This window comes from Esox lucius, chromosome 10 (genome assembly GCF_011004845.1).
Source record: "Esox lucius isolate fEsoLuc1 chromosome 10, fEsoLuc1.pri, whole genome shotgun sequence".
Taxonomy (NCBI): domain Eukaryota; kingdom Metazoa; phylum Chordata; class Actinopteri; order Esociformes; family Esocidae; genus Esox; species Esox lucius.
Window position 1 is genome coordinate 7,790,743 of NC_047578.1, and position 19,184 is coordinate 7,809,926.

The 19,184-nt window shown below is 43.8% G+C and overlaps 1 protein-coding gene across 5 annotated transcripts in view; it reads right to left on the bottom strand.

Annotated features, from left to right (window-relative positions):
• Nucleotides 1-12,845: 12,845 nt before the first annotated feature.
• Nucleotides 12,846-19,184, bottom strand: part of phf14 (PHD finger protein 14) — a 95,016-nt gene continuing 88,677 nt past the window's right edge. For 3 of the 5 annotated variants that reach the window (XM_029122681.2, XM_029122680.2, XM_029122679.2), the window contains exon 20: nt 15,836-16,776. In XM_029122681.2, the coding sequence (XP_028978514.2) occupies nt 16,438-16,776 (339 nt within the window). In that variant the 3' untranslated portion in view covers nt 15,836-16,437. Of the gene's footprint in view, nt 14,529-15,835; nt 16,777-19,184 lie in introns of those variants that run through there. The other 2 variants (XM_029122682.2, XM_010873181.5) reach the window with 2 other exon arrangements.

Consider the following 19,184-nt stretch of genomic DNA (forward strand, 5'->3'; position numbering starts at 1 on the left):
CAGACAGGTGTCGGACTCTTCAATGCAATGGCCGTTTACCAGTCACAGAATCGATGGGCAGAGTCGTCAATAGAATGTAATGTTACTGAAAGCCAGGTGTCATACTGTGAGATGGGATAGTATCGACACATCCTTCTCATGAATCTATTGTCGACTAATCAAAATAGGATGTAATTAAATGACATGTGCGATGTATGGCAACGCGGTGGAATTTGCTCTACTGTGTAGGGAGGTTTTCATGGTGGCATTTTGGATGCTGGTTTTCTGTGTCTCACCAATTGAAAATGTCGACTTTCCAGAAATGTAAATGAAATCAGAATACTGTTCTGTGAGAACAAAAATCTGGGGAGTAAATTGCTGTATAACTCAACCTTTGCCTCTGTGTGTGTGTGTGTGTGTGTGTGAGAGAGAGAGACGAGAGGTGATGACCCCTAAGAAAGGCCTTATTTAAATGAAGTGCTCGGCTGGGGAGATTACACTGTCGGCGTGTGTAGGACATGCTGCGCCCAGGGAGCGAGAAACCAGAGAAGGGGAAGTTAGACAGAGAGAAAGCGAGAGAGCATGAAAAGAATACAGAGAGAAATGGAGGCGGGAGACGAAGAGAGAGGGAGCGAGAAAGAGAAACCAAACGAAAGAAAGATAAAGATGAGAAAACTAACGGAAATTACCAGCTAGCGTACCTTAAGCCCAACGCTATCACCCCAGCGCAGAGCTGGAGGTGAGAGACAGAACAGAGCTGTAGCAAAAAACCAAACGCAGGGTAAAGAAAAACGACCTTTCACAATATTATACACAGAGAGCAGGGCTAAGCATCCGTATCTGTCCGCAACACCGCAGCAACCACGCTCACTTCAAATTTGGATTTTTCCTCACTGTCAGCTTCTGTGGAGCTTGGTGTGGGCAAGAGAGCGTGGAAACAGCAATGTCAAATTCGAGGAACCATCCTGGACTACATTAATTCAATATCAGAGTGATATCACTTCATTTAGGTTAGCAGCTCTGTGCAGATAACAGCACATCGTGATATAACTGTGTGTTACAATGTGCACAAAGAACAACAGTTTAAAGACCTTGACCGGCATTGCCTTGATTGGCTACAACTTTAACGACCACACTAACAACATTTTAGGCCAGGGATCATAAATTAGATTGAGCTGCAGGCTGATATTTTCTTGAGCAGTTTAATTATTGATAAAAATGGGCCTGGTCGTTTTAGTGTGTGTGTTATTTCTTATGTGCAAAACAACATTTTGTTAGGATGGAATGAATCAACACTTGGCACAAAGGACCAACCTGCCATTCGTAACCAGGCAGTGGTTTATCAAAACTAAGAATACCAATACGGACTCCATGTAATTGTCCCAGACGATGAAATCAGGCACGGGAATATGATGATTGGTCTCTGTACATACTGACGATTTCTTAAACACCACTGGCCTGATTTTGAAAGAACTTGGGTGAATAATACAAAACTCTAGCACTTAGTGGCCAGATAGTGGCGCTATAACAAGCCATTACAAATGGAATGATAAATTGGGATTAGGAAAGGATAAATTGGGATTATCTTTCACTCTCATCACCTACACTGAAGCTCTACTACCCAAATATTTCTGTTCAAATATATATATATTTTTATAGTTTCAGTAACTGACACCTAATTTCTAGGAGGTTATAAGGTAGGTTCAATATTTTCGAAAATTGCAAGAATGTACAGGGCCATAGAAAAGGCAACCGTAAACAGAAAAATGGACAAGTTTACATGAGAGATGATGGACCAGCCTGATTAAAGGTACTTCCTGCATCTCTAAAATCTCTACACCTCCAAAGTATTCTTGGGGGAAAAGAAAAGCTGTAGACTTCTTTCAGGTACTATAATCATAAAGATATAATGTTCAGAGGTATTCTGAACTGGTATTCAGAGGTATTCAGGACTGTGTTGTCCTAGATTCAAGGTGAGGCTAGTTCCACCATTAGAGTACATGGATGGAGAGAGGTTTTGACCGGGTTTAGTTACAGCTTTCCTTTATGTAGTGGGACAACCAAGAGAACCGAAGGAGCCTCTTGAAAGAAAAGCTTGGGTAGGTTTGTCATAAAAAAAATGATTTATTCATGAATTCTACAAACATATAGGGGAGTTGAGAATTACTTGTTTAGTATTGGGCTGATTAGAAAGGTATCGGACCGGTTTATAGACAAGTAGGTAGAATGCAAGATGTGTTAATGGTGTCATAATTAGGAGAGGGGGCAAGACACGGGTGGACAGTTGAAGTCAAGAGGTATTGGTAAAATGCAGGTTGGGCGAAACCGAGGGGGGGAGTGAAACTGATACGAGGAATAAGACTAACTAATTTACATCAGACAAACATGTACTGATGAAATGTCAGTTATTTTGTGAGATCTCGTCACATATTCTTACCTATACAAAAAGTAGGTTTTCTGAACTGTACCTCAGACAGACTTTCACTGATCTTGCGTCAGTATCTCTCTGTCCCTATTTGCAAATATAATAATATAACTGTTATTGTGCTTAAGAGCATTTCTATCTGTCTTACCTGCCTTAGAATGAGTTCTAAGGAATGAGTCCTCACAGGAATGAGTCCCTGCTTTAATGCTTGCGGAGAACGACAGTGCATTGCCCTCTGGGAAGGGGACACTGTAGCGTAGATGGATGAAACACGAAGAGGGAGGGAGGAGAGAGGGGGGACCTCAGGACTCCACCTTCCCCAAAAGTACTTTGTAGAATTCAGCTGCGGAAAAAAATAAAAGACCACAGCACCTTTTTTCTTTCCTTTCCAAAAAAGTCGAAAAGGAAGGTTTTGAGTGAGGAACAGAAGGGTTAAAATAAAGAGAACGCTGCAAATTGAACACTTCTGTTCCTCTGTCAAAACGTCCCTTTTCAACTTTTTTGGAAAGGAAAGAAAAAGGTGCAGTGGTCTCTTAACTTGTTCTGGAGCTGTATATCCCCAGAATTAAGTCCAATCACAGCACTGGGTTGTGCACATCCCTGCTTCGAAATGTACCAAAAAAACGATCCTTTGAAGTCCATAAAGAAATCCCAGCTTCAGCAACAGTACATCGATGCAGAAAGAGATAACATCCCGGCTGTGTTTCAGCTCACATTTGGGAACCATCACACTACTTCAACCCTAAAAGAGAGTTAGACTCTCCCGGACATCCCATTTCTACAGGCTTTGATGAGAGGATCAAATGAGGCCTGATTCAAGGAATCAACTGAATTGTATTATCTCAGATCAGATCAGATACTCACTTCAGCAAAAAGCACAATGGGGTTTATCAATGCTAAAATAAATGTGGTAGAAATGTAATGTTTGTGTAGTCTGTTTGTCTGATACTGTGTCATTTTGAGATCCAATCGAAAATCTGGTCTGTTAAACGATTGGTTGATCTGAGCTTTAACCAAAAACTTTCCTTGATTTGCATAAGGACTGTTTGTATCTCATCAAATTAAATTCTGCTTAGATGAACACTTTTTATTAATCGTATGTGTGCATCCAAAGCCTTCCCCACAAACAGATTGGAGTGCATATAAAAGAGCTGAGAAAGTGCACTCTACAAACACTTCTGGCGCTGCTCCCATGACTGTTTAAATGAACAGTCAATGTAATTGATAAGGAACATTTCTAACGCGACGTTAAGATCGACGAGACAAGTGACACTGACGCCGTGGGACTCAGAAGAGGACATGTAGACAGGTGAGTGAGGGGTTAGACAGAAAACACCCGCTTTGGAACAATGGGTCGGCCCTACGCCTCCTCCAGATTATCTCAGACTGGAAGAAAACACAGTCAGATTGGGGAAGGTACAGCGGGAGTCAAGGGCATTTCCCAACCCAGCTGGAGACAACAGCCCAAATGGGTTGTGCAAGCAAAGGACACAAGATTAGACCGACTGCAGCCCCGGGTGAGAGTTCGTAGAAACTACAAGGAGATTTGTGAAAAAGGGGACTCAAACGACAGTTGACAAAGCTAGAAAATTGCTAAATTAGATCAGGATTAAAAAATGTTAAACAAAATTCAACAGTAAGCAAAGGTAAGATACTCAAGTTTTTACGTCCTCGAAAATCTCAGCAGAAACATCTCGGTTTTCAAGACAAGTGTTCATTTTCAAACATTTTATAATTCGGTTAGTCGCAGCTCTTAGAGGAGCAATTATGTTTGCCCAAGCGCACTGCGAAAGACTATTCGGGAATTCAAAGTCCTCCTACAGTCTTGATAGCACGTATAATGGTTCCGCCAGCCAGCTCCCACCATAGACGCTGGCATGGCGTGATAACAGTGCCTAACTCTAGCAAGAGTTAGCTACCCAGGTAAGGGATGACATGACAGTCTTCGCTAATCAGTTAATATGGTACTAGTTTGTGATTCCAGTCCTACCTGGATCACTGATTGTCAGCCCTGCAGCAGGGCTTTGCGGCGGGCTGTCACGCTCCCACTAATTCAGTGATGAATCGGAGCAATTGTGTATTTTACGACCAATGGAATGAGCTCTGGTGGCGCAGCCGGGAGCGGAGCGAGGTGGCAGGAACGCTACAGCAGCGGAATAGGGACCTGCCGGGAGCAGCGCCGGGGAACAAACGACTCATAAACAAGCCCTTCTTGACAGATCAGCCAATTCATGGAAATGTAGGAACGACCATTACCTTCACTTGTAAAACCAGATATAACCTTTAAATATGTGCAGAGAGCCGAGTTGGAGTGGAGATATGGGCTCTGGCTAGAAGGAGATTATTATAAATTCCTTCAGCTTTTTTTCAAGGGAACTAGCTGTTATCTGCATTACAACACCGTGGTTGAAAAGTTCTTCTGCACTTTGGAGGGCACCGATGTATCCATCTTTTCAGGACTTGTCCAAAATGCGGGCCTAGGGTAAACGTAGGGACAAACATTTGAGATGAGCACGACTTAAACTCTCCATACACATCAAATCACAACCAAGCTGGGTTTTTTTTCCCTTTAAGAGTAATTAAAAAAAAAAAAAAATCACAACCAAACTTTTTTTTATTTTAAAGTTGAATAATTTCTCTCTAAATAAAATGAATATGGCAAGTCTTGGCAACAGGTTCTGCTCCCTCGCTGCCATAGCAAGGCTCTAACAAAGATGTCAGTTGCTGTGTATGGTTTCCCTTGTATACATGCCTCACTTAATTTACAGCACAAGTCAAGTCGTAGCTGTGGTGGTGGCTTAGTGTGTACCTGTGTGACAGCTGACCTCTCTCTGGTCCTTGTGGATCCTCCGATGTCTTAAAGAGGATTTATCTTGGCCACCAGCTGGCTCTATCTGTCTGGAGTTTGGGCCTGGGGACAGGGTTAATAGACCCTCTACCACAAAGTTTAAACATTGTCTCTAATTAGTCTGGGAATACATGCCTTAGGGACTGGCTAAATAACACCTCAATGCACTCTACTCATACCTTATACTGCAGCCAACCTCTTGAACCTTGAAAAGCACTGCTTGTCCACTTCTCGGTCCAACCCCTCACTTTAGCACCTAAATAATGAAAGCCACACCTTACCAGTTACAGCATGATGAAGCACTACTGTAAATCTGCCAGGAGCCAATTATGTAGAAATATGGAATCTGCTCAGTGTATCTGTCTGAACAGTGTTCATTTCATCAAGAGAAATTGTGACCAACTAAAACATTTGTCAATGGCCAATGTTTCAATGTCAATGGAAAAACACAATTATGAACTAAAACCAGAATTATTTTTCATATTAATTGAAATAAAATTAAATGAGGTTGAGAAATATTTGTGGCAAAAGGCTGACAATGTGTCCGATATGAGAGACATTCTGAATGAGAAAGTTGTCACCCCCCCCCCCCCCCCGTCTTATACACACACACACACACACACCATCTTGATTAGATCTGCACCAAAATGAGTCTAATGACTAGTGTTTGGGCAGGGAAGAAGGTGGAGACGTCCATGCGCCACAAAGCCTGAGTGATTGAATTATGTACGAGCGTTGTAGGGCCGAGGTATGATGTGGACCGCCTCTCCCAGAGTCAATCAGACGGACGATTTTTAGACCACGTGAGCAGGCGCTGCGTTACACCATGGCAGATGGTATTTGAGTGTGTGTGTGTGTGTGTGGGGTGGGGGCAATTTACTGTAAACAGATCCCTTATCCCAGACAGGTCATGTGGAGAAGGTAGAATGCCACGTCGCCTTGGCGATATAACAACAGCGTGCTCAGGCAAACGCCTGGCAGGAGAAGAATAACTGACTTGGCCCTTAGTCTGTGGTGATGAGGCTCTGCGGTCGTCACAGACACACTGGCTAGTACAACTGCAATACGGCAACCACAGACCTTCACAGTCCTTCAGATCAGCCACTGACTAGTCACCGATTTGGACAGATTGGGAAACAATAAGACAGTGTTTGTGCAAGACGCACAAACACAAGAATCGCACCCTGCAAAACAGACTCTCAAACAGGTTTTATGTGGGAAAAAAACGGTGAATTTGGCTAGTTTGTGATGAAACAGGCAAAGAGCTGCGTAACCTGGGAATTGAAATGTGTTTTTGCCCGGGGAGGAACAAATGTCTGTAATTGCAATCTATCTTTGTGTGAAATGGCTTTTATCACGCTAAAGTGACTGAGAGAGTTCTAATGCACTATGCATCTACATCTGCACTGCAACTGCAAAATATGATTTCTATCAGTGGATTGATACTCTAGTCTCTCCGCTCTTCTTATCATTCTCTACATTTCATGCTCTCTGTTTTCCCCCTGACTCTCCTCAATATTTATTCGCCATATCCTCTCAATAACCAGCGACATCCTTCATAGGCCACAATTTATAGTTCGTCAGAACCAACAATCAGTCTGCTTCAAAAACATTAGCTCAACCTGTATCTAAATTTACAACCAATTTGTTTCTGGTTTCACTATATCCCAAACCCCACCACTTACTTCAGCCAATTGGAATTAATGCTTAAAATGTTACAGTCAAAACTCTGTTTGGCCATAAAATGTAAGATTCAAAAGGACACTGTGATATCTTAACAACTCTAATGCTTTTTCTGAGTACAATTTTACAATACACAAACAATCAGGTATTCACATGCAAATGACATCGTGAAAATGACCCTCAGACAGTAAAAATAGGGCAGGGTCTGTTTTCAGGGATCCATTGCTGCTTTCTTGCTGAGGGAAGCTAAAGCTTTCGGCCAGAGGAGAAGACAGGGGAGTAATGACCTGTAATGATGCCGTCCTTGGTGGAGAGAGAAGGATGGAGGCTGGTGGTTTGGTGTGCCGTTCCAGCTCCTTTCTGAGGTGGCAGGACAACCGCACACTCGTGGCAGCCAGCTTTTATCAGTCAGCTTCCTGAAGGCCATCTGCTTATTTTGTTTTGGTGTGTGTGTGTGTGTGTGAATGTACGTATGTGTGTAAATATAGACTTAGATCACAGAAATAAACACACACATTTTCTGTTTTTGTTTTAGCAGGTCAGAAGCTGCTTCACTTCACTTCTTTTCATTCTTTCCTCCATTAAACACATCTCTCATTACCTTCTTCATCTGGATTTAGAGGCCACCACCAGGCAGCGCAGCGACATAGCCTTCACATACACACAGAGACGCACACATGAGTGCGCATGTGCACACGGAACACAGAGACACACACGGAGAGAGAGATACATGCACCCGTACGTGCGTGTAGCCTGGTTGTGAATTACACCAGCCATAAAGCTCTAATAGGAAGACTATCAGCAGTGGATACGTGGACGGCCTTCTCCCTCACTGTGTTTACCTTTTTATGCGGGGCGTAAATTTGACAGGTGGAACCAAGGACAAATCCTGTTTCCTGGTGTCGCTCTTTTAGTGCCTTAACCCTGGGCTGCGTCGTGGAAAATAATATTATATAAAAATCAGAGCATCTATTTTATGGCACAACCAATCTTTTGTGAGTATCAGGCACAACTCTAAACACAGAGAACATAACTAAAATAGATAAAATTGTACAGTTTGCTTTTTATTTTACAGGAAATAAATGTTAAACTGATGTTCCTCTCAGAAACTGGATCTTACTATTACACAACCTACGAACCGCTTTCCTATCTTTGATGTGGATTCTAATAACTTCTTTATCTCTGTCTTGATCCAACAGACTCATGGTTTGAGTTGTTACAAGCAGCAGTCAATGACAGACTCATGGTTTGAGTTGTTACAAGCACCAGTCAAGGACAGACTCACGGTTTGAGTTGTTACAAGCACCAGTCAAGGACAGACTCATGGTTTGAGTTGTTACAAGCACCAGTCAAGGACAGACTCATGGTTTGAGCTGTTACAAGCAGCAGTCAATGACAGACTCATGGTTTGAGTTGTTACAAGCACCAGTCAAGGACAGACTCATGTTTTGAGCTGTTACAAGCACCAGTCAATGACAGACTCATGGTTTGAGTTGTTACAAGCACCAGTCAAGGACAGACTCATGGTTTGAGTTGTTACAAGCACCAGTCAAGGACAGACTGAGCCAGTGTGTTCCTGTAGACCAGCTGTGTCGCCGTAAAACAGTCCTCCCAAACACAGTAACCTGTGGCAAATCATGAAAAGTAAGAACATGTTGTTGGTCCTCACTATTAAAAATTGGAGTTTGGGCTTGGGATAAGGTTGTGGTTTGGTTTAGGATTAAAAATTTGTTTTTTAATGGGAATATGTTTTGGTCCCTAAAAGTCTCCCACAAATATATTTCCAATGTTTTTGTGGGCATCTGTGTGTTGTGGTGATATTTATAGGTGTTGAGAGAAAGTTCAGCTCCACTTCAGTCTTCAGCGCAACAGAGGTGGGTCCCTGACATTTCCAACCAACTGTAGACTGTCACTTTCATTTCAATGTATACTGACTTAGGTGTGTGTGTGTGTGTGTGTTTGTGAGTCATTAATGTGGCCGTGTGAAGAGGGAGGCAATCGTGTCAGGAACTTTTCAGGAGCTACAGTTGCAATGAGTGTCTTCATTCTGGGGCTTTGAGGCGAGAGGAAGAGATTAGATCCCCAAAGAAGATGTACAAACACACACAAACACACACAGCAATAAAGAGGGAGAAAGACTGTCATAACATAGTAAGCCTGGAAAAGGTCATCCAGGCATCTCCTTCCATTCTGCCATGTTATCTTAGGAATTATCCTCAGCAATTAAAACGGAGAGAGAGAAAGAGGAGGGACGGAGATGGGTGAGGGAAATCTTCAAATCTCTTCGTAAATGTCGCAAAGCCACTTTAATAATTCTTTACTGTTACCGTATATCTCCAGAGCAAACACTCTGAGTATTAAACCTACTGCTGTGGTGGGATGTGTGTGTGTCTGTGTGTGTGGCTCAAGAGGTCAATGCTGTCAGAACAGAGATCCGCCCGATTAAGGTCTGATGCGTCATAAATCTGAAAATGTACTTGACCAAGCGGTGTTAGTGAAGAGAACTGTTGAATTGCCCAAGTTCCTCCATGTTGCCTCAAAGCTAAGAAACCCAGTGGTTTCTACGAGACGTGTGCAAACCTATAAGAACAGGATAAATACAGTATATAAAATGAAACACTACTATCAACACTAACATCTATCCAGAATGGAGGGATATGGGAAGAAATGCCAATTATAAATGTCCCTGTGTATCACAGCAGACATCCTTGCATACAGAGGACATACAGTACAGTACATAAAAATAACACACATTCCCCCAGTACAGAGGACAAACTGAGATATACAAACATCGAAAACATGAATCTTTCTATTGTTCTGCTCTGTATAGCTGGTTGCTGAGTACATCTCCATCTGTCTATGTTTAGGTACCATTAAGACCTGTTTAATATGCTGCGCTGTAGATAGGAGTGTTGAGATAGGCCCAGGTACACAAACACGCTCACACACACACACACACACATTTTGACACACTCTGACACACACACACAGACTGACAGAGATTGGCGGGGCATGGGGCGACGGAGCGAGCCACTCTGTTGTTAACGCGCCCGTCGCTGTTATTACAGGCCTAATGACATCCCTCTCAGACGGCATGCCGGGAAAATGACGACGGGAGGCCCAGCTCTGTCGTTTGCGGGCAACAGTCGTCAGCACCCCCTCCCATCAATGACCATAAATTCTAAAAACGTGTCTGTTTCTTTTCCTGAACAAGGGACACAGACGCGCGCCGCCGCCCCCCCCGCCCCACAAAAGAGCGCCACACAGGCCCTCCAGATAATGTCTTTCACGGTTCAATGGTGGTACAGGGGTTCCCTCCTGCCTCTGTCGGCCTTGAAATGGGCAAATTAATAGTTCCTCTTTGAAACAAATTGGAATTACACCCCTGGATGCATTAATGTGTGGATGCTGCTGCTGTCTTGACGTGGGGGAGGAGACGAAGGAGGGGACCGGGGGGTTTGTGAGGCGATGAAATATAAAGATCTATCTGACAGCGTTTCATTTTTCAGCCCTGCTGTATATGAATGTATGTGAGAGCGAGAGAGAACGAAAGGAAGATAAAAGGGGGAGAAAAGAGAGGGAGGAGTGTGGGAGGAAGTGTGTGTGTGTGTGTGTGTGTGATGGGTATGAATGTGAGACAGACAAAACAAGATAAAGAGGTTGAGTAGTCTGTGTGTGTGTGTGTGTGTGTGTGTGGAGGATTGTGAAGATACGCACAAGTGTGTGTTGGTCCAGCCTCCCTACTAGCTATGGGCGTTGCCCATGACTGCAGTTTAAATGGGGCTTTGAGTCCTTTGTGTGGATGAATAGCAAAGAGCACAGAAAAGGATACACCATGATGTCTGTGTTGCAACTCAACACTCCACTTCTATAGATTCAGGGCACCATGTTGTCTGTGACCAAAACCAACCTCACACGCCTGTTCGTATAAGCCTAGGACACGTATGCAAAGGGTGTTTGTGCTGACGATGGTAGAGATTTTAAAACAGCAAGGCGACATACTAACTGCACATGGCATTGTACTGTAGGCTGGCCTATGTCCAAGAGCATTATGAGGCGCATCCGTGTAATGATCACGCCGTATAATCGGTTTCTTGACACGCCAAACCTGTCAGGCACAGGATAAATGTTTACTAACAGCGATATTAACACGTTTGTGAAAACCATCTGAAAGAAATACACACTTGTGCGCATGGAAAACATGGCACTACTACTTCACAATTAGTTTATATATTGTTGTTCACCAGAGAGGACTGCTCACTTGTTCTAGTGATCGTGGTTTTATCACACAGAATCCCACAGATATCTGATGTTTTCAGGGACTCTGCAATGGGCATGTTGACAGCAGGAATATCCACCAGAGCTGTTGGCAGATAATTGAATGTTAATTTCTCTACCATAAGCTGCCACCAACATAGTTTTACAGAATTTGTCAGTCCTTTTAACTGCAGAGCTTGTGTGAACGCACCAGCCCATAGACTCCACATCTAGTTCCTTCACCATGTGGGATAGTCTGAGACAAGCCACCCGGACAGCTTTTGAAACTACGGCTTTTCAGAGTCAAAGGAAGTCCGCGCAAACCTTGTCGTCTTCCAAGTGTCTTGACCTGGCTGCCGTATGTAATTGTAGCCAACCCTTGTTGCGCGGGACGTGTGCTCTTCATGAACGAATCCCGACTTCCTCATTGTGGGAAAGCAATATGCTGATGTTAGCGTTGGTATCAGAGTGACACATGGTGGCTGTGTTGATGAGGTATGGGCAGGCGCAAGACACTGACAACAAGCATCAATTGCATTTCATTGATGGCAATTTGAACGCAGTAATACTGTGATGAGATACTTGGGACCACTTAGGTGCCATTCACTGGGCACCATCCCATCACGTTTCGTCAGGAAAATGCACAGCCCCCGTGTCGCAAAGATCTGTACACAACTCCTGGAAGCAGAAAACGGCCCAGTTGTTTCACGGCCAGCATACTCACCAGAAGTGTCCAGACATGAGCATGTTTGGGATGTTCCGGATCAATGCGTACGACAGCGTGTTCCAGATTTCCTGCAAACATCCAAACGTTGCACAACCGTTGAAGAGCAGTGGGACAACATTCCACCGGTGCTCGATCAACAGACGCCAAGGAGGTGTTGCGTATTGCTTGACGCAGAGGGCTCAAACCAGATGGATATTGGGTGAAACTGATCATTTAAAGGGGCAACGCTGACAACACAAACTGTCAAATATTAGACGTCCGGTGTTGAACCAGCCCACCCGGAATTAAAAGTGCTAAATGGTGTGGCCCTCACTGCTTTTGAAGCTGGGTCTCCCACATGAGTGGCTGTGTCTTTAACCATCATACCAGGTTTGAATATTTCTCTAGACACCATTAGGCATTGTGTTAAACTGACTAACTTTTCTTATTAAGTTTACCTCCACCACAAATAGCATCTATGAAATGTATGGTTTTGCCACTGGCCGTTTTAACAGCTTATTATCCAGTAAGTTGTATTAGCGTTTGATCTAGCCTATATTACCCCCAAAATAATGAACGGATGCATACTTCGAAAATCCACCAGAAACAGTTTTATTTTAGGCTTACTATAACGTAGCTACTGAAGGTTGTAGCCAGCAAAGTTGTTGTCTATCCTGACCCAAAAAGCATGCATGGATGCACACTTGGAAAATCCACTAGAAATTGTCGCAATATAACCGTGAACAGTTTTATTTTAGGCTTACTATAACGCAGCTACTGAAGGTTGTAGCCAGCAAAGTCAGACACTCCCTCAGTGAGTAAGAGACATTCGCTCTTTTTGTCTGGCTCCGCTTACACGGTCTGGCAGAAATCATGAGACTCCAAAAAGTCAATAACATTCAGTGAACATAGGGGCAAGAGCTATAATATTATCTTTTTTTGTATGTATGTTTATTGGCACTTTAACATTTACAAAGTATCTAAATTATATACTTTTAGTAAATGCACATACCCCCAAAACAATGGTAATAGAAGGCTTTCGCTGTAATGTCATATCTAACATAAAATAACACATTGGATGTCAACAGTGAAATGGAAGATAATATGTTGACTTGGACTGTAGTTTCTGAACACCCTGTGTTAAAAGAAAACGTTTGAGATGACCGAATAAACAAAATAATGTTGTTGTTTGGTTTGCCAAAGATAATAGCTCACTTGTGATGGAGGTGCAATGGAACACACCCATTAACTCACATGAATGTATAGTTGACATGTAGAGTTGTGCTTTTAACAGAACACGTCTCCCAACTTATATGTACAACATCACATGACAATGTGAACATAAATTGGAAAAAAAAGAAGATTGTAAACATGGAAGTGGTGATGAACGCCAAAAGAGTGAGAAGACCTTGTAGAAAAATCAGTTTTTAAAAATGTGTGACAAGAGCCGTGTCCCCTTGCTGTACAGAAAATAGTGTTCATATTATTTATCTACGAAATACTTGACCACACTGAAATACGTAACACACATTATCGTGTCTGCAAACAGGGCATTAGAGATATAGCTTGGTTCCGGACTGCTTTGGTCACTGTGAAAGCACAAAGAGATGTGACACCAGGCTGATGAGGACACTGTTTGTCACCTTAGTGCTGATTAGTGTATGAAAATAGATCTGAGGGAAACTGTTTAGCTGGCCAGGTTCACAAATACATTAAGCAGGTACATAGATTTTAACAGTCTGACTGTTCTGGTCCAACCAGACACTTTCCCTGGGTTTTAATTCATTTGATTTAATCTCTGTTGCAAAAAAGAATGCCACTGACCAGTGACATTAACGTACAAATCTAACATGGGGCTCTTCAGAATGAAAAATCTCGCAACCAGAAAAAACAGATGTGCAATTTCATGAAGATGTTTTACCATAGAAATACTAATCTAGAATGTATAATAGATACTAGACTATATTTTTATGATATAAATGACATCTCATTGACATCAGCTCAAGTTAATTACTATAGCGAGCATAAGGTCTTCAGCCTTTTCCCTTTTGAAAATACATACTATGACTTGAATTCCCTCTAAAAGGTACCACTGTACATTCTTTAACAAATACATTCTCTTTTCTAAAATATACTGTTCCTCTGGCTACAAAACTAATGTGAGAGAGTTCGGTCCAATATTTGACTGAGGGGAAATAAATAGCTAGCCTGGTTCTAGGTCCGTTTGTGCTGTATTGCTTTTTTGTATTCTTAACTTGCAAGTCAGTCCAAACATCTGGGACAGGAATAGAGATTAGCTAGCCTAGGTATTTAGTCTCTTAAGCTTTTATTCCACTCTCTGCACTTCATGTCATGTGCCTAAGACTGGAGCTTTAGCCACACACACACAGGTAACCAGGCCGGAGATGAGCAGTGATGTCTGTAAAACTGAGATGCTACAGACTGCAGTTATCTACAGACCTTTGAAGTGGAACTGATAGCACTGTGAGTGACCACTGACAACTAACATCTGATCATTGTTCTCAAGATAAGGTCACATCAATAGTTTTTTCTTCAGTTGGGATTTCATGCTCCGTTGTTTCCTCTTTCACAGAACCATCCTCTTCCTCATCCAACTCCTGCTCCTCCTCCTGAAACACAAAAAAAAGTATGGTGAGCGCAGAATATTTTGACAAATAGTTTAAGGGAAAAACCTTTAGTCCACAGTTGGACAAAAAACTAAATATCTCACAAACACAAATAAAGCAATCCAAACAGGAATGACTAGTTAGTGTGGATAAGTTAGTGTTGAGATGCTGCTGCTGTTAGCCCTGACTTCAGGGCCTGCTAACAGCAATGGTCAGCAGCCATTTCCTCTTAGAACAAAGAGCTGCGGGCAGAATTGGCTCGGAAAGGCAGGTCTTAACAGCCAGCTGATTCAGCAGGGGAGGCGAAGTGAAGGAAACAGTGGTGACAGGAGATACGGTGACTAAACGACTCTGACAGATGCAATTATCTCCTCCTCTAGTGGTTAATATACACATCTACCCACAAGGTAAAACCGCATCTACACACAGTTATAACCACATCTACACACAGTTAGAACCACGTCTACACACAGTTAGAACCACGTCTACACACAGTTAGAACCACATCTACACATTGTTATAACCACATCTACACATTGTTATAACCACATCTACACATTGTTATAACCACATCTACACATTGTTATAACCACGTCTACACAGAGTTAGAACCACATCTACACAGAGTTATAACCACGTCTACACAGAGTTATAACCACGTCTACACAGAGTTATAACCACGTCTACACACAGTTAGAACCACGTCTACACACAGTTAGAACCACATCTACACACAGTTAGAACCACATCTACACATTGTTATAACCACATCTACACATTGTTATAACCACATCTACACATTGTTATAACCACGTCTACACAGAGTTAGAACCACATCTACACAGAGTTATAACCACGTCTACACAGAGTTATAACCACGTCTACACAGAGTTATAACCACGTCTACACACAGTTAGAACCACGTCTACACACAGTTAGAACCACATCTACACACAGTTAGAACCACATCTACACACAGTTAGAACCACATCTACACACAGTTAGAACCACATCTACACATTGTTATAACCACATCTACACACAGTTATAACCACATCTACACACAGTTAGAACCACATCTACACACAGTTAGAACCACATCTACACAGAGTTATAACCACATCTACACACAGTTAGAACCACATCTACACACAGTTAGAACCACATCTACACAGGATTTAAAACCAGACAATCTGAGGCCCTATGGGTTGTGGGTATAGATTGTGCACTTTGTATGCATTGGGGAACAGGCAGACATTTTGGACAAGCCTAACTTTATAGCAGAGTGGATCTCCCAGGCTTGTTAACTGTTAGACGGTAGTTATAGCAGAGTGGATCTCCCAGGCTTGTTAACTGTTAGACAGTAGTTATAGCAGAGTGGATCTCCCAGGCTTGTTAACTGTTAGACAGTAGTTATAGCAGAGTGGATCTCCCAGGCTTGTTAACTGTTAGACAGTAGTTATAGCAGAGTGGATCTCCCAGGCTTGTTAACTGTTAGACAGTAGTTATAGCAGAGTGGATCTCCCAGGCTTGTTAACTGTTAGACAGTAGTTATAGCAGAGTGGCTCTCCCAGGCTTGTTAACTGCCAGAGAGTAGCTGTAGCTGTGTCATAAACCAACCAGAGGCGTATTAGTTCTGGGTCATATATCACCCTGTAAATCACACAAGCCTTGCCTCTGTCTCCTCCTCTCTGGAAGCACTTTTGATATGCAGCCTCCACTGGAGAAAAATGCCATACTTTTTCCTGAACTCCTGGATGTTTCTACCCCTCCCCTCCACCGTCTCCCGCCAGCCCCCGTGGGCCGATATGAATTTATTGTTACCAGGGACGACATGTCGGGCACCCCAGCTGCCGTACTATCGGCCCGTGCCATCCACCAAATCTCTTTGACAAGCCTGCCAATTTTCCAATTACCTGTGGCGCCATCCGTTATCACAGCCCCCGGGCAGGCAGATCTTAAATGGGGAAACAAGAGGAGGGGAGGGGCCAGGGCTGAGCCAAGCCGGCCGAGCATCGCATGCTAACAATCTCAAACAGCCAGGGTTGGGGTTAAGCAAAGCGGCCAGTCTCCCTCTCTTTCTCCTTCCTTGATTAAGTGTCAGCCCCCAGAGAGAGGGGTGAGGAGAGACGGGTAAAGAGAGGGGTGATACCACTACTCCCGGCCTCTTGGTGACTGATTCGCGGGGCCCTGGTGGAGATCTCGTCATCTCGTCATCCCCATCTCGCTCCATCCCCCTCAGTGCTTCTGCCTGAGGAAAAAGGAGACGATTCATCTCTCTCTGCCTACTCCTTAAGGACTCACACTACACACTGGCTGACTGCTTTTACAGTGGACTACTAGATTACTGGCAGGCTGCATTCAATGGCTGACTGTTTTTACGGTGGACTACTAGATTACTGGCAGGCTGCATTCACTGACTGACAGTTTTTATGGTGGACTACAAGATTACTGGCAGGCTGCATTCACTGGCTGACTCTTTTTACAGTGGACTACTAGATTACAGGCAGGCTGCATTCACTGGCTGACTGTTTTTACGGTGGACTACTAGATTACAGGCAGGCTGCATTCACTGGCTGACAGTTTTAATGGTGGACTACAAGATTACTGGCAAGCTGCATTCACTGGCTGACTCTTTTTACAGTGGACTACTAGATTACAGGCAGGCTGCATTCACTGGCTGACTGTTTTTACGGTGGACTACAAGATTACTAACCGGCTGGATTCACTGGCTGACTGTTTTTATGGTGGACTACTAGATTACTGGCAGGCTGCATTCACTGGGTGACTGTTTTTATGGTGGACTACTAGATTACTGGCAGGCTGCATTCAATGGCTTCTCCATGTTTCCAGTTAGAACCTCCAGCAAATATTTAAAGACCCCACTTTTTCAGTAAAAAAAGGGTGAGGACATTGGAGGATATGAACAATGACAAATAACTGACCACAACTCTGGTGCTTTTCACACTGACCATACTAGGAGTGATGTGGCACCAGGTTAGGGGAAACGCTGAGCTGGTTTGAACAGAGACAGAAGTGAGCTAGTGATGTAGTGGGGCCAGCCTGGATCTGGGATCCTTGGGTGATATTGTGCCCTGCGAGGAGAGGAATGGAGAGGCAGAGAGCAACAGAAAGATCTCTCTCCTCTCAGGGCCTGGAGAAAAAAAACCACAAGGGGCGGATGAAGAGGGAATGAGAGGTAGGGAGGCAAACTGCCTAACCGCATTCTGGGATATCTCAATCACTCCCCCTTGGGGGTGGAGGTAGGGGAAGAGGGAGACGGAGGGGAAGAGAGAGAAACAGAAGGGGACAGACAGCTCCAGCCACTCTTCTTCTCCGTCTCTCCATGGGTCTTCAGCCCTCTGGCCCCGGCAGCAGATACACGCATGGTAATGAAATGCCACATATTTTATTCTAATTGAATTGGGTGTTCTTAAAGGGCATGCAGCGCCCGCCGTCTCCTGCTCTCCTGCCTTCCCATACTGATGTTGCCGCCGCTCTCAACATGTGACGCTGGAAGGACAGGAGGAGGAGGCGGAAGGAGGAGCGAACGGAGAGAAAGAGAAGGGGAAGAGGAGAGATAAAGACGACTTCCATTACACAGGGGTGTGGGTGTGTGTGTGGCGGGGTTTGGGGAGGTGGTGGCGGTGGAGTGAACCCTAGGTGGCAACCAAGGCCCGTCAAGCCGCTAATGTGTTTGAGGCTAAGACCCCGAGTGCCTGGTGGAAAGAACGCAATCGCTCCCAAAGACGAGTGAAACAGCCCCCTCCGTCCTCCGTCTTCCGCCGCCCACACACACCCCATGCCGGCAACTTCGTAAAGCGGGATTAAAAAGAAGGCTGTAAAAAGAACATTTAAATGTACAACGCTGCATGTCTCGTTCTTTAATGAGCTTTAGCATCCTTCCTTTATCGAGCCGGCACAGTCCTCAAAAGAATTAGCAGCTAATTAGTATGACTTATTTTCCTTATCGTGTTTTCTGCTTTTGTTGTCTTTACTTGTGTGTGTGTGTGTGTGTGTATGTGTCTGCCGTGCCCTGTGAGCAGTGGAGGACGCTGGGTTATTGTGTCAGCTGCTTTGATAGGTGCTGCTGGGGGGGTTCAGATGGCTTTGATGCAACTTCTAGACCTTCTAGACTCCCACCCCCCAACACACACACACACACACAAAACCCGAACAGTACAGCACACAGATGATTAAAACTAAATAACCTGAAATGTACACATGATTTAGGAATAATAAAAATGCAAAGAAAATGACCCAAACCAATACTGGTGCAAGCAAACACCAACGCTGGCTCTGAGGTGGCCCTGTGTGTATCCACACTGTCATGAAACACAATAGCAGAGTTCTGTTGCAAAGCACAGATGATTAAGAAAATGAAGAATCTACACTGGTGTTTGAGAAAGAATGCACGTACGTGAGCGGGTGTGTGTGCGCCAGTGTGTTAGCACGTACGTGTGCATGAGTTTGGGAGTTTGAGCTTGAATGTGTGTGTGTGTGTGTGTGCACTGGTCTGATTTAAAGTCTCTGTTGCCATTAAGGAGAGGCCACAGTAGCGTCTGTTGGGTCATAAACAGCCGCTTCATTAAGCCCCTTCTGACTGAGCGTTACACGTTACATTTAACCACCTCTCACCCATACACACACACTGACTCC